Genomic DNA, 14,659 nt, shown 5'->3' with positions numbered 1-14,659 from the left:
GAGGGAATGGCCTCAAGCTCCTCCAGGGGAGGTTTAGGCTGGACATTAGGAAAAAAATTTTCTCAGAAAGGGTCATTGGGCACTGGAACAGGCTGCCCAGGGAGGGGGTTGATTCACCTTCCCTGGAGGGGTTTAAGGCACGGGTGGACGAGGTGCTGAGGGACATGGTTTAGCGTTTAATAGGAACGGTTGGACTCGATGAGCCGGTGGGTCTCTTCCAACCTGTTTATTCTATGATTCTAACGAAATATCAAGGACGGCAGCCGTGTCTGTCTTTCGTGAGAGCCAGGCTAGGATATCAGACTGCTGTGTTATGCTGTACATTTGGTGTCCAACGCGAGTTTAAAGAAGTAACAGACAACCTTCCCACACTATCCAGTTTTATTGCTTGGGAGTGCCATGAAGAGCTAGACGATGAGTTTTCAGTCATTGCAGGTTGTTGGATGTACTGAGACAGTGATCCCTCAGGTAATACCAGTTGTGTCCCATGTCTCACTGCTCAGTATTGCCTTTGCCAATAAGTTTTCAGCTGCCCCAGGTGTGTTCCTTTGAGGCTGGAGGAAGTACAAGTCACTATCTCAGAAGTGATAGAGACTTCTGCAGATTATTTTCTTTATTATCTTTGTGTTTTACTGTGCTTCATGACTGTTTGTTTTTGTCCTCAGCTGTTCAGTTCAGTGGAGTTCGGCAGAAGGTGGCTGCTTCTTCACGAGGGAGTTGCACCAAACAGGTTCTACTGGTAAGAGCAAAACCTCTTTCTAAGTTCCTAGTCAAAGGATTCCTTATATATACAGAGATGTTGAAATGGATGCTTGAAGGCAACGTGGTTCAATGGAATCAGATTGCTGACTTGTGAAGATTAATTTAGAACTGGCGTGAAAGGGACTCTATTCCTCCTGTTATGTGTTTATACAGCACTGAAGCGGGTTTTTTGACCTAAGGATGATGCACAACTGAAAAATACTGAATAATAATAGGCTGAAGAAAACATTGATTTGGGAGGGGAAAGTTCTGTGATTTCCTGTGACCATTTTGTGTTCAAGTGCAACACTGGCACAAGCTTGTTTGCTTTTGCACCAAACACAAAGAAGAAATCATTCTGGTCCTGCTACCAGTGAGGACCAAAGACTTTGAGGATACCAGCATTTCTGCCATGGGTAGAAGGGAACGTCCCCCAGTGGCTGGTCTTATGCTTTTAACTGCTGTTAGACATATTTCAGTCCTTGGAAGAGAGCAAGATAATGAGCGTCGAACTAGGCACATAATGCTCATTATGAGCTTAAATCACTCTGCGATATTGCTTCTGAGCAGCAGTACAAGATTGCAAGTCAGATTTCAAACTGTATGGATCAGTCATGTGTAAGTTCTTCTTGCTGAATCTTTGAATGTCAGTTACAGTAGTGGCTGTATGCTAGTTTTATGCCAAAGTTGCCCTAAAGAAGTATCATAGAATAACCAGGTTGGAAGAGACCCACCGGATCATCAAGTCCAACCATTCCGATCAAACGCTAAACCATGCCCCTTAGCACCTCGTCCACCTGTGCCTTAAACACCTCCAGGGAAGGTGACTCAATGCAAGCTTAACTCTTTGCTGCATTAACTTATGCTATACAATTTGTATCTAAATTTACTTAGGGTCATAGCCTACATGGTTATGATAGAATCTGAGCACCTCACAATTTTTAGTAGGTGGGAGTAGTCAGGTCATTGGATGACCTGACTTTCAGATTCAAACACTTGTGGTGACCACAGCTACTGCAAAATAACTCCTGGGTATAGGTTCCAACTTTATTCGGTAGTTTGGTTTTTGAGTCTCATCTCCTTCCGTTTTAGTCATCAACAATTTACCAGTGATTCTGGTGAACTGATACTCTTCTCATGATTCTGATTGCAGGCAGATCAGAAGTTGTCCCATGTCCTGTGAATATGGCCTTTAAAAGAGAAGTTTTTGATTAATCAGTCATCTTGAAATCAGGAGGAGCTGAAGAAGCTTCTAAAATCTAAGTTTATGCCAAACCCACAGATTTTTAACATACCAAGATTCAGGAGTGGTGTAGTCAAATGTTTTCTTTTAATTTATTAAAGAAGTATTAGCTCTATGTCAAATTTACTTCCAAAGTTGAATTTATATTTGATCTGCAAAGGATATACTAGAGGTTTTATTTGCTGCTCCTGCTTTTTAATCCTTTCTCCAAACTTGTGTTAGCTGAAGCTTTTACAAACTAAATTCCATTTTTAACTTAAACTTGTTTTTCTGTGAGTGTCTGTATAAACAGGCACATAGATATTTTTATCACTTCTAATTCTTTCTTACAGGACTTCTAACAGGGTTTCAAAATTTCAGATGCGAACACACAGCCCCACACATCCTTTTTTTTTTTTTTTTCTCCTGGGACAATAAAAGCAGAAAAGTCATAGAAATCCAGGGACCTAGTCTTTGAGACATCCCATAAAATTGTACTCACTGAAGAGGGTCAGAGAGCTGGAAAGAATGTCCCTCTTCCTGGATCCCATTCTCCTGCACTGCACTTCAAACCTTTTGAAGTTTCCCATCATTGCTTACAGTAGTGGTTTATTGTGAATTGAGCTGGTAGATGCCTGCAACAAGAATAATGATGAAAATTATCATTTTCCCTTTCCATGGAGCTCAAACTTTGAAGGACTCTTAGAACCTAACAAATAAGAGAACTCAGGCTTGGAGCTTCAAAGGCAAAGTGTAAGCTGAAAAGATGAAAAGATGTTCCAGCCACCCATCTAATTCCCTACAGCCATAAACAAAACATGAAACCACAAGCCTGTATTTTCACCTTGAACAAAATGTCCCTTGCATAACACACCTCAGTGTAAGCTAGACTGTACTTCTGCTATCAAAAGTAAAAGTAATACAACTTGTGGAGACGGTGTTGCATCTCATTCTGGCATATTTATTATCACCTAAAAAAAAAAAATACTGTTAGCTGCAATTATATGGACACTGTTTGTCCTTGAAACCATCCACAGTAGGAAACAGAGCTGTGCATGTGTAATTGAGAACCTGTACAGCACAGAGAGCAACACTGGGCTTTTCTATGCATTTCTGTTTCTGTTCAGCCAGGTACCTGATGATAAAATAGGCACCGAAGTGCTGAATCAGAAGGGTAGCCCTTTGCACGTGGAGCATGGATGTGGCTGACTCCCCATGCAAGAAAAGCAAAAGGGAACTGAGACGTAAGAGGATGCAGATGTACAGTTGAAATCCAAACTTCTACAGCAATATCTCTGTAGCTAGGGCTGAAGTACATGTTGGGTAGAGCTTGAATCATACAATCATAGAATCACCAGGTTGGAAGAGACCCACCGGATCATCGAATCCAACCATTCCTATCAAACACTAAACCGTGTCCCTCAGCACCTTGTCCACCCATCCCTTAAACACCTCCAGGGAAGGTGAATCAACCCCCTCCCTGGGCAGCCTCTGCCAGTGTATAGAATCATAGAATAACGAGGTTGGAAGAGACCCACCGGATCACTTGGCTTAGTGCCCTGTGTTTTCTCTGTTTTTTTTTTCCAATTAATTATTATACATTTAGGCTTAGAACTATGCACAGTCTTATCAACCTGAAAAGTCAGAATGACTTCCAGTTATTCTTAAAAGCAGAAATGAATAGTGAAGGACAATGTCCTGAAGTCACAACTTTTCAAGGGGAGCAGCCTGTGGAGATACTCTCTCATGTTCCTGCTGCTTTCTCTAAATCAAAGGGGTTTGAGAGGATCAGCCAGGACAAAGCTGTGTTGTGCAGAGAATGAAGGCTATATTCTGTTATCTAAGGAAGGCTAAGGAGTTGCTTTAATACAGACTTCTTCCAGGACAAGCTGAACTGGGACTTCTCTAAGATCAGGAAGACACAAAAAGCAAACCCTTTGGCACCACGCCTTCTTGAGGCTGCATTTACTTAACACTGCTTCTTTTGTCAGTTAAAGAACATCTGCAAGACTTTAAAGACTTTTAAATGGATTTGAATGGTTGATGAAACCAAAGATACATTTTCCTGATTGCTGTCTGATATCTTAATTGCTGTTTTACTCTGTCTTGTGGTCTTGTAGTTTGTGTGTAAGTCTTGTGAACAAACTCCACTGAGATTGCTAGTTTTACTCTTCAGAAGGCTCTGCCTGCAAGTGCTGTCAATGAAGCTGTAGTATCATTTACAGCTGCATTTCTTATGTCTGTTTCCAAGAGAATTTTCTTTATTTGCTTATTTTTGGCTGCTCTGTGAAACACCGCTTCCTACTACCATACCAGGGAAATTTAAGCCCCTGAAAAGCACCATTAGAGCAATCTGCTGATGCCTACTGCAAAACTCTAAGGAAATGTTCCATGTAGAGACAACTTGACTCCTTGTAGCTCATATATATTTTGTATTTTTGCACCCTCTGTTTCATTAAGAGGACTCATTAACATGAAAATAGAATCTTCATTTATTCAGAGTTCATACGTTCCACTTTTTCATTCTTCCACCTGCAGCTCTGAGGGTTGTCCACACTTGTGATGAAAGCAATTGTCCTGTCATTCTGTGGAGGAAGATATCAGATGGGGAACGAGCAGATAAACTCAAACCTGACTGGAGTTTTCTTACCTTAAAAAAAACTCTTTAAACATTTGTGAGGACACTTTTGTGTGGGCAAACTTAAGCGAAGGAAGACTTTGAAGTGGACACCTCTAATAATTGCTTTAATTTAGGTATCTGACGACATATCTGTTTGCATAATCTAGATATGCAGAAGTTGTACACTGAGGAAAGTGTAGTCCACTCAGAGTCAACCATGTGTTATGTGTCTGATGGGAACATAAAAGAATCCACACTGCGTACAACCCCAAGGCACCGCCGTTCATCTCTGTATCAACAGTTTTCATGTTTTTCATTATTTCTCTGGCAAGTTCTTGACATTTTGCTGTTAAATGTACTGTGACAGCAAAATGCATGAAAGTTATCAAGGTGCTTATTAATTCTGGAGCTATGCTCTGTGAAAATACCCTAATTACTCGGAAGGAGTATTCTAAGCAATATTAGTTCAGCACGGTAATACAGAAACAGCAAATTAATATACATGGGTTGCTGCTGATAGCACAGTGTTTACTAATGTGGTTGGCATTAGGGGAAGAGAATGAACTAGATGCTGGTTGGAAGAGTTGGATGAATGTTTTATCTAAATAATTCTGAGTTTATTTTTGTGATACTTGGTAATTTTCATCATACATTCCTATGGTGGAATTTTGCTGGCAGAGACATTGATTTGTAGCAAATACGAATGTGAATGGAACTGATGAATCAGTCATACTGGGAATTACTTCACTTGTTTTTCTTACGTTTTTAAAATGGTCTGGTCATCTAGTCAAACTTCCATCATGATATCTTGTGATTTGCAAATCCAAACATTCATGACCATCTGTTGCAAAAAAAATAGTCAGAGTTTATGTAGTTCAATATGGGCAAAATACACATGCAGAAATTGCTCGTTTAAAGCTGGATTTTTACTTTAGTCCACGGATCAAATCATGTCTTTCAGCCAGAAATTAATTCCTTGAAGTCAGTAAGTCAAAGTGTCACAATTAAAATTGGCTGTAAAAAAATGAAAACAGTAAGTTAAAAAGCACATTAAAATGTCTGCAAAATGCGTTGTTTTCTAATCAAAATGAGACATTTTCTGAAAAGATTCTCAGATAATTCTGTTCATAACATAACCTTGAAAAACTTAGGGGGTGGGAGGGGAATAAAGCCAAACAATAGAAGTGTCTTAAAAACTAGCATGAAATGAACACTAGAAAAGCTCAGCTAGTAAATTATATCATCAAGTTATAATTATTAACTGTATCAGTACTATTGATTTTTTTTTTCAATTTATTTGATTATTGCATCCAGAGTAGCATATAGGAGAAATACAAATGAAATACCACTCCATACTTCAAGAAGATCACAGAGCTTTAATAATGAGAGGGCTGGAATGCCTCTTCTGTGAGGACAGGCTGAGAGATTTGGGGCTCTTCAGCCCAGAAAAGGCTCTGAGGAGACCTTGTTGCAGCCTTTAAGTACTTAAAGGGGGCTTATAAGAAAAATAGAGAGACTCTACTGGTGCAGGGACTATAGTCATAGGCCAAGGGGGAACAGTTTTAAATTTAAGTAGGGTAGATTTATATTAGACATAATGAAGAAATTCTTTACTCTGAAAGTGATGAGACAGTTGCTCAGGTAAGTCATGGATGCTCCATCCCTGGAAGCGTTCAAGGTCAGGATGGGTGAAACTTTGAACAACAAGATGTAGTGGGCGATGTCCTTGCCCTTGGGAAGAGATCAGACTAGATCATCTCTAAAGGTCCTTTCCAATCCAAACCATTCTGTGCTTCTAAGATGATTGTTTTAATTAGACAAAAAAATATAGCTCAGGGCTTTAATACACTACAGAGGTGTAACAGGCTGATTAGGAGTAAAAACATATCACAGTATATTTCATTTCCAGTAAGGTCATGTGTCCGTGATGTTAATTGTTTCCTGAAGAAAATGCAGGAGATATGTCCGTTTGTTAAAGAGATGTTACTGTTTCCACTCTTTTTTTTTTCTCTGAGTATGAGAAGAAAATGGATGCAAACATTGTAAGAAAAAACAACCAACTAACCTTTCCCCTCAAACAATACAAAGATATGAACACACATTGAAAAGGGGGAAAAAAATAAACTGGTAAGCGGCTGGATGGACAGATGAATAGGTAGGGCTATATTTGTGTTTCTTTTATGAGCAATGGCAAAGAAAATTAATCTTCAGAGGAGAATTATAGAGTATATATATTTTCTTTTCCAGAGGAGGCTAGAGACTGTACTTTAAAAGCTTTGACTGTGTTTATCAGAGCAGCTGAAAGCTGAAAATGGGGGGGGGAGTGTCAAAATACTGTTAAAAACTTCATTATATTCAAGCTATTGGAGAAAGCCAGGCAAACTCTCCCAGTGTTCTTGTCAGATCTTGGCTTGGTGAGAATTGCACGCCCACCCAGGTAGGCTGAGGCAATTTAAATGGCATAGTATCTGAGCTGTTTACAAACGATGCTATGTATTGCTGAGCAAGACCTTTAAATCACTGCAGGGCAACTGCTGGAGGCTAACAGGAAAGATGGCAACCAAAGGGCATTGTGACTGCCTGTCCATAAAATCATCCGCTTGATCTAACACACAAGTCATGCCCGACGTGTTGAAGTTTACTAGAAATATAATTAAAAAAATCTGCATTTCATAGCTTGTGTGTGGTGGAGATGGGCACATGCCAGAAGGGCACGTCACAGAGGGACCATGATAGTTTTCAGGAGATCTGAATTAAGCAATTGACTGATGGAGAATAACAAGAGTAGTGAATTTTTCATGCTTTCCATTTTTTTTTTTCTCTGAATTGAACACCATACATTTGAGAGAAAATTTGGGAGAAAGACTGGAGTCCTGAGCCTTTTATAGCAAAGGCTGCTCTTACCTTGCTAATGTTTTTTGGCAGCTTCATGGCTGCTAGCCTAAAGATACAGTTGAGCTGCAGGCAAGCAACACTGCCATGAACAAGAGTGAAGAGTAAATCTGAAACTGTGCCTTTCCTTGGCCCATACCATGCTGCTGCTAACGTTACTGATGGTGAGTAACACACATTAGAGCACTTGGTCACCATTCACTGCCCCTGATATTTACCATTTTGTCACCAGAAAGGTCAGTGCTACATCATGAGGAAACATGCTCTCCATTGACAGTCTTGACTAAAGATCCCACTGGTTTTTAATCATAGAATCATAGAATCACCAGGTTGGAAAAGACCCATCGGATCATCGATTTGAACAGATTTAGTGAAAATCTCTGCTTACAGTTCTCAGGCAGCTGGACTCTGATGTAGTTCTGTCTCTTTGCTACAAATGAAGGCTGAAATCTCTAAGATTTTTCTAGGGAATTAAGATTTTACTCCTATATGGTTTCCAGAGATACAAACTTGCCTGCCCCATGTTGCATCACCAAGGACAGAAAAAAGACATACAGCATCCCCTCATTTTTGTGCTCTCCTGGTTTGGTACTAGCAGCAACAGCCACCTATTTTTCTGGGTCAGTGTTGTGAGGTGGCACAACTAGGAGAAGCTGCGCTTTACTCACTGCACTGCTATTTTTCACCAGTTCTAGAGAACAAGTAAAACACACCATAGGATGGATTTGGTCCAGTGCCTGCCAGTTGAATTGAACAAAATCATATCATTGCATCTAATTGATGAGAAAGAATAGTAGAGAGATGTAACAGGGAAAATCTAATTAGATTATCATCAGGGGAGAACTACTGGCCAGATATGAAGAAACAAAGTACTGATTTATGCCTGTCTGGAATATGGCCCTTTGTTTCTAAAACATGTCAGTAGAATATGGTTAAGTGACGTTAAAGCTAGAAAGCAATCTTTAAAATACATTCCAGGGTAGGGAAATCTGTGAAATTTCACATAATAGGGAGTGACTAAAGAAACCACAAGAATTCTCCCCACACTAAGCTCTCTTGGGCAGAGTCATTGACCTCTGCAAGCAAACTAGGAACAGAGAGTATCTGCAAAGCCCTCATGGAAACAGTACAGTAGTAAAAGAAAAAGGAGCCTAGAGGTCTCTCAGGCTCTATTTTTGTCTCTGCCACATAACAATTCAAATCAATGAGGTCTCTGTGCTCATCACCTAATCAGTGGAGTTTATCTATAAAGCTGAGAACAAAAATTTTCCTCAACCCCTATTTCTCTCTTGGCCTGCTGGCCTTGTACTTTTCCATAGGTCTTGAACAAGTCAGTAGCATGCAGGGAAGGTTACTTAAAGGTTGATTGTCAAGTACTTTTGTATCTTTGGACAAAAAGCTCCCTGTTCAGTACTACACGTTACTATTTTTATGAATGGCAATTAGGATTTAGGGTATTATAGAAGCATTAGTGGAACCAAAAAATTGATGCTACTGAGGACTCCTTGAACGTCATCCACTGTTGTTGTTTTCATCATGTCCTTTAAAACAGAACTGAAAACCTGACATTCACTAGTTGGAATAAGCTGTTGATTTTTTTAACATGAAGTGGCAGGATGTGTTCCAGAGGCACTGGGGAGCTGGTTTTCCTTTGGCAAGATTTACGACAAGGGATCCGCATGAATGCTGAGGCTAAAGGAAGATAAATCCCCAAAGGCAAACTCTACGAATAATTGAATTACAAAACCATTATCATGTGCTGAACAGAGCAACTTTATAGCTTTATTGTGATAGGATAAAGCTTGTTAGAATACTTAAGTTCATGAGGCAACTTTGACATAAGGATCTCTGAGAGTGTGTTCTCTCTTCCACCTCTCCATTGCAACTAATTAGTGTTTCTGTGTCGTGGAGTATATGTGGAGATGGAGATGTGCTCAAATTGTAGCTGTGAAGAAGGAATGGTGAAGGTCAGGAGCCATCTGAAAATAGTGTTAAACACAAGGTCATCTGCAGAATGTAACTAGAGTCTAATGTCCAGAAAGAGAATTGGGACAGTTTGGAGGAATGGAAGAGAGGGCACAGAGACAAGTGAATATTTTTAATGATGGGGAGTCAAACTTGATTTTCCAAGCTATCTACCACTTTTCTGTTTAGTATTGCATTGTAGCCGCTTCTAACCTACTCTTAATCCATGTCAATAAGCTCAAAATGGCCAAAACCATATGGATCTCATTCCACCAGCCTTAATAGAGCCTATTATTTTATTTATCTGCCATTAAGAAAGAACAATATTTTTACTGCTTTTGTATGTGAAAAGAGCACAGAAGCATTTCTGTTCTTCCAGTCCTTCATTCTGAGCCATTTGTATTGAAGATTCTATAAAATAATGTTGTCTGTTATTGCTTAGCTTAATGGACCTTTGGTTTTGGCTGCTGTGAGGATGTGTGGCATAAGGAATACGTATGAAAATTCTGCCATACAGTTTCTTGATGCGTGTAGTCCCAGGTATGGTACAATTGTGTCTGGAGTCAAGTGTCCAAAACAAAGGCACCCAAAGCTACTTTCAAGAAGGCACCAACCCTTGAGATGGAGCCCTTATTGTCTGGTCCTTCAAGTCTTTTGATTATGAAAAAATGGCAGTTTGAAATTAAGTGCACTCAGTGGAAGCTTTTGCTGTCTTCACAATGATGCCTTTTTCCAGTTCTGAGTGGTCTGACTGCCTTACAAGCCTCATCATTTCCCAGTATCCATAAACAATTTATTTGCACTAAAAGTGCAAAAACATAGAAGAGGTGGAAACTCCAGGATAACAGGGTCTCTATTGAATTTCCTTGGCTCAGAAGAGCTTATAGAAGGAAGCCAAGGTTTTAGAAATGTTTCAGAGAGAGAGAGATGGCAAGGGGTTGGTCACTACAGAAATATGCCAGCTAGCATTTACTGTGCAATGGGCAGTGCCAGGCTGCTTTTGTTCAGTTCAGTGTAGCTCTAAACCAGAGGATGATGTGGGGTCTTTTCCCTGTGCTGCTTCTCACGGTGGATGTAGAATCTGCATTCAGAGCAATTACTGAGCTGCAGGCACTGATATTGATTTGCAAAGCTCTCAAGTGCAGACTACTTAGCAGGCTTGATGATGATTAAAATTTTAGGAAGCAACTTTGTAATAGGACACGGGGAGTCCTACATTTTCCATAATGTGAGCACCTCCTGCCTAAAGGCAGGGGTGTCACTGCCTTGTACTCTCCTTGGCTTTTTTCAAACCTCATTTTCCCGAAAGACTTTTTTTTTTCTGTTTTCCTTTTTTTTTTCCAAACATTAAGACAATTGTACCAACAAAACACAAAAAGCTAATTGCAAAAATACAATAGGCACCATTCAGCAGAAAGTGCTGCAAGCATATCCTTGCTGTACTGAAATTTCAGGGAGTATTACAGAAAACCTGAGATTAAAAGGACAAACAAAGGGCATGCTGGCATTTTACCATAAAGTGAAAATACAGACCATGGCAAGAAGAAAAATTTGTGGATATACAAGTGATTGGTCTTTGAGAATGGATTCTGAAAGGGAATAAGAGAATTGAAAAAATATGAGAAGAAAGTGCTGCCAGCATAGCTAACAGAAGTTGCTAAGAATAGGGCATGGCAAAGTTTTGGACTGCTCTTTATTTTTAGAGAAATTTCTGAGAGAAATCGGTAATTGACTGGGTCCTGAAGTGTTGTTCTTCTGTACCCCTGTTCTTTGCAGGGTGCTTGGTTTATAAGCTCTTGGATGCACAGCGGTTTTCCTTGTTTAGCTTGTGAAATGTACATTGACCAGCCTGCATTGACCCAGTGCACAAAAGGTAATAAAGGAGAGTGGGCAGTTGTATCAAGTTAGAAACACTGAGTTTGAGGCTTTGGTGTCATGTAGGGCAAATCCAGCATGTAGTTTCCTCTTCCATGTGTGAAGCTTATATTTATTGGTCCTGCTGGTTTTGATAAGAACCTTCAAATCCCATTATCAGTCACGACTAGAATTTCTTTGTGATCCATTGGGTTTTGTTTGTTTTGTTTCATACTTTTAACCCTGTTACTTAATAGCACTCAGGCTTGTAGAATTGTATTGTCCACCTCAGCTTCTAAGGAGGATTATTTTTTTCCTCAGCCAAATGAAAAAGCCTAGAAAACCCACTAATAGTGTATCTGGGTGCTCAGTAACCTTGTGATACATCTGGTTGACATAATGAAAATTTAAGATTTCTGATGTATATTCCACAGTTCCTAACACCTTGCTTCCAGTAGATTCTTTAGGAACTGATTGTCTAATGCATGTAAAAGGGTATGTCTTGTCTTCCTACAGAATGCATGTTCTCAGGTGCAGTGCAACCAAGAGCATGGTATTCATCTCCTGTATATGCTCATGTGGTCAATATTGTATTTTGGAATGCCTCCTAGCCTTTTCCATGGCATGTCGTAAATAATAAAGCTGAGGTAAACTGTATAAAACGTTATTCTCCCAGAAAGAAAGTAGTACAAGATATTCTCTTTCCCCTTTACTTACAATCTATAGTTTGTCTGCAATTCATGTTTTTAAATGTAGGTTATAAACATATTTCAAGTCTATTATGTTCTCTGCTTTGGGACCTCTATGTGATCACATGTGGGTGCCTGTAATGTAGGTGTCTGGGCATCCTACATTCTATGGAGAGAAACAGGACTTTCTAGGATAAAATTTGTCTTCTCATTACATCATATCTAAGACCACTCAGATGATCCATAGTGCAAAATTGCCTGTTTCTCCTCACTGCCTGCAAAGAGAATTGAGTCTGATTAGCTCAGAGTTAAATATCTATAGTGTGTAACTGGGTAAGATGAATTTTACTTTATGAGGCTTTTCAAGTGGTATGGAGGGACATATAAAGAAATATCATAGGGCTGCTATAGAAAAAGACAGCATGAAACAAGAAAAATGTGACATTAAAAAATTCTGGTCAGTAAGCTTTCAGCAGAATTCAAATGAGATTGATATGTTTCTGGATATCAGCTGTGCACAGCTAATATTAATTTGAACAAACATGTATTTGTATTTCCCACGTCCTTTGACTGATTGTTTGTGTTATCATTTAATATTATGGGCCTGATTGTGACCTTGTGCTGTCACAAGTAAATTAAACCTATTGTATATCAAAGCAATGGAATGTGTGTTTTCTAAGGTAGGAATAGAGATCTAGCAGATAGGAAGACCTGGATATGGTTTTTTCCTCTAACTCAAATGTCCTGTTTGACTTTGGGAACTCCCTTAGATTCTCCGAGCCTTAGTTTTCATCTTTGTTTGTCATCACTTTTTCTAATTTGCAGGGGTTAGGAGATATCAACAGAAAGGAAGCCCTCAAGTAGATGAATCATGTTTATCACCAGTCATGTTTCAGCCACCCTTGTTCTGTACATCCTTGAGACAATTGATGACTTAATTCTACCTTGAGCTAAAGCTTCTGCAGTCCCAACACTGGCTGTTGTAGAGTGAGACTAAGTAATGTGCAGGTCACTGCGTCTGTAGCCTTCTAACTTTCAGGGCTTGGTGGGTCCAGATATTTACACGCTGCTCCTAAGACGTTTAAAAGTTTGATATAAATTATGGCTCATATTACAAGTAAAAACACTGGTGACGATCTCTTCCCATCCATCAGTTAGACACCTCATTTTGAATTAGCTGTCTTTGCCTGAGAAGATGCAATAGAGGTGTTTCATTGGATCAAAATAGCACTGTGAGGAGGAAATTCACAAAGTAGCTGATTGTAGACTCAGGCTTTAACTGGGGCAACAAGTTCTTTGCTGGATGAATACCATTGTTATGCGTCTCGAAGAGAAAAGGTGTCCAAATCTATGGAGTATAATCCTTGTTTCTGTGGAGACTGGATGTGACTGTGTGAGGTCAGAAGGAGGAAAGCACTGACAGAACTGTACTCTGTCTTCTGCAATAGCCCAGTTCCAGGTGTGCTTGAAGCCCACTTGAATAAACAAGAATAGAAAGGAGATATGCCAGAATATAGACTTAGTCCTTATGCAGTGTTTTAGAGCTGTTTGTCATTTATCTATCTTGAACTGAATTGTAACTAGCAGACCCAGCATTAATGGTTGGACTCGATGATCCAGTGGGTCTCTTCCAACCTGGTTATTCTGTGATTCTGTGATTGTGGCCCTAAATCTGCTGATGATGGCATGCAAAGGAAAAATGCCGTAGGAATTACTCCCCTCCCACTCCCTTGGTGTCAATTATCAGGAAGCAGAGGGGTTTTTTTAAATTGAAGTTGAATGTTTAGGAGAAAAACTTTGCTACAAAAGTTATTAAAAATGGAGGATAGGTGAAATCAGTGCTGGCTCTGAGTCTTTTCTGAAACTTCCAGTCCCTAGTGAAGAAGAACAAAAAATCTAGCCAGAAAATTGTTACAGATTTTGTCAAGCAAAGCTAGGGATTAATCAGGACACAAGTAGTCTTGTTATTGTTAACATTTTTATAATGGTTATTAGTGAATGCACATGATGATTAAGGGCTGGAGCTGCCTCTGATTGCAGTCAGTGGGAACTGAATTAAGGTCTAAATCACTGTTTGAACCTTACTTTTGATTTCCTGAAAAATAATGAGGCTTTGAGCTGAACAGCATCTAATTTGTCTATCACTGGAAATGAATGTTTCTCTTCCCTCTTGCATCCATTAACTTAGAGGTCAGGCAGCTAACAAGAAACTGGTTGTTTAACCCTTAGCCTTAATCTACGATTTTGACTTGGATAATAGGACCAAGATGAGGAATAAGACTGATTGTCAGAGATGCTGCTGGGGCTGCTGTGCAATGGGATTGGCACATAGCCGTAATTCAGCTTGTCCATCAAACCACTGGCCATTTGGACCATCTCAGGAGTTGTTGAAGACCTCAGTGCCAATTCAGGGGAAGCTCAACAATGGAAGCAAAGCTTGAGTCCACAATCCCCTGATTTGCGTTGTCTTTATGTTGCTGCATGTTAATACAGAGTGAACAGTCATTTTCTAAGTCAATATGACATTTCTTTTATTAATGGAACATTGTTTTCATTAGATCAGAAGTGATAAAATGTCTCAGGATGAAATGGAGTTTTTAAATTTCTTAATTAATGAGGAAATGTTGGTCATTAAGAGTGCCAATTAAGCAAATGTGCATAAAATGTCCAATATAA

At 39.5% G+C, this 14,659-nt stretch overlaps 1 protein-coding gene across 4 annotated transcripts in view; it reads left to right on the top strand.

The window, feature by feature from the left end:
* Window positions 1-14,659, top strand: part of LOC138723838 (VPS10 domain-containing receptor SorCS1) — a 269,305-nt gene that overhangs the window by 176,616 nt on the left and 78,030 nt on the right. For all 4 annotated transcript variants that reach the window (XM_069863214.1, XM_069863216.1, XM_069863215.1 and 1 more), the window contains exon 5: window positions 666-739. In XM_069863214.1, coding sequence (XP_069719315.1) covers window positions 666-739 — 74 coding nt within the window. The remainder of the gene's footprint in view (window positions 1-665; window positions 740-14,659) is intronic.

Source organism: Phaenicophaeus curvirostris, chromosome 9, assembly GCF_032191515.1.
Source record: "Phaenicophaeus curvirostris isolate KB17595 chromosome 9, BPBGC_Pcur_1.0, whole genome shotgun sequence".
Lineage (NCBI taxonomy): Eukaryota > Metazoa > Chordata > Aves > Cuculiformes > Cuculidae > Phaenicophaeus > Phaenicophaeus curvirostris.
This window is presented reverse-complemented; position numbering and strand designations above follow the sequence as displayed.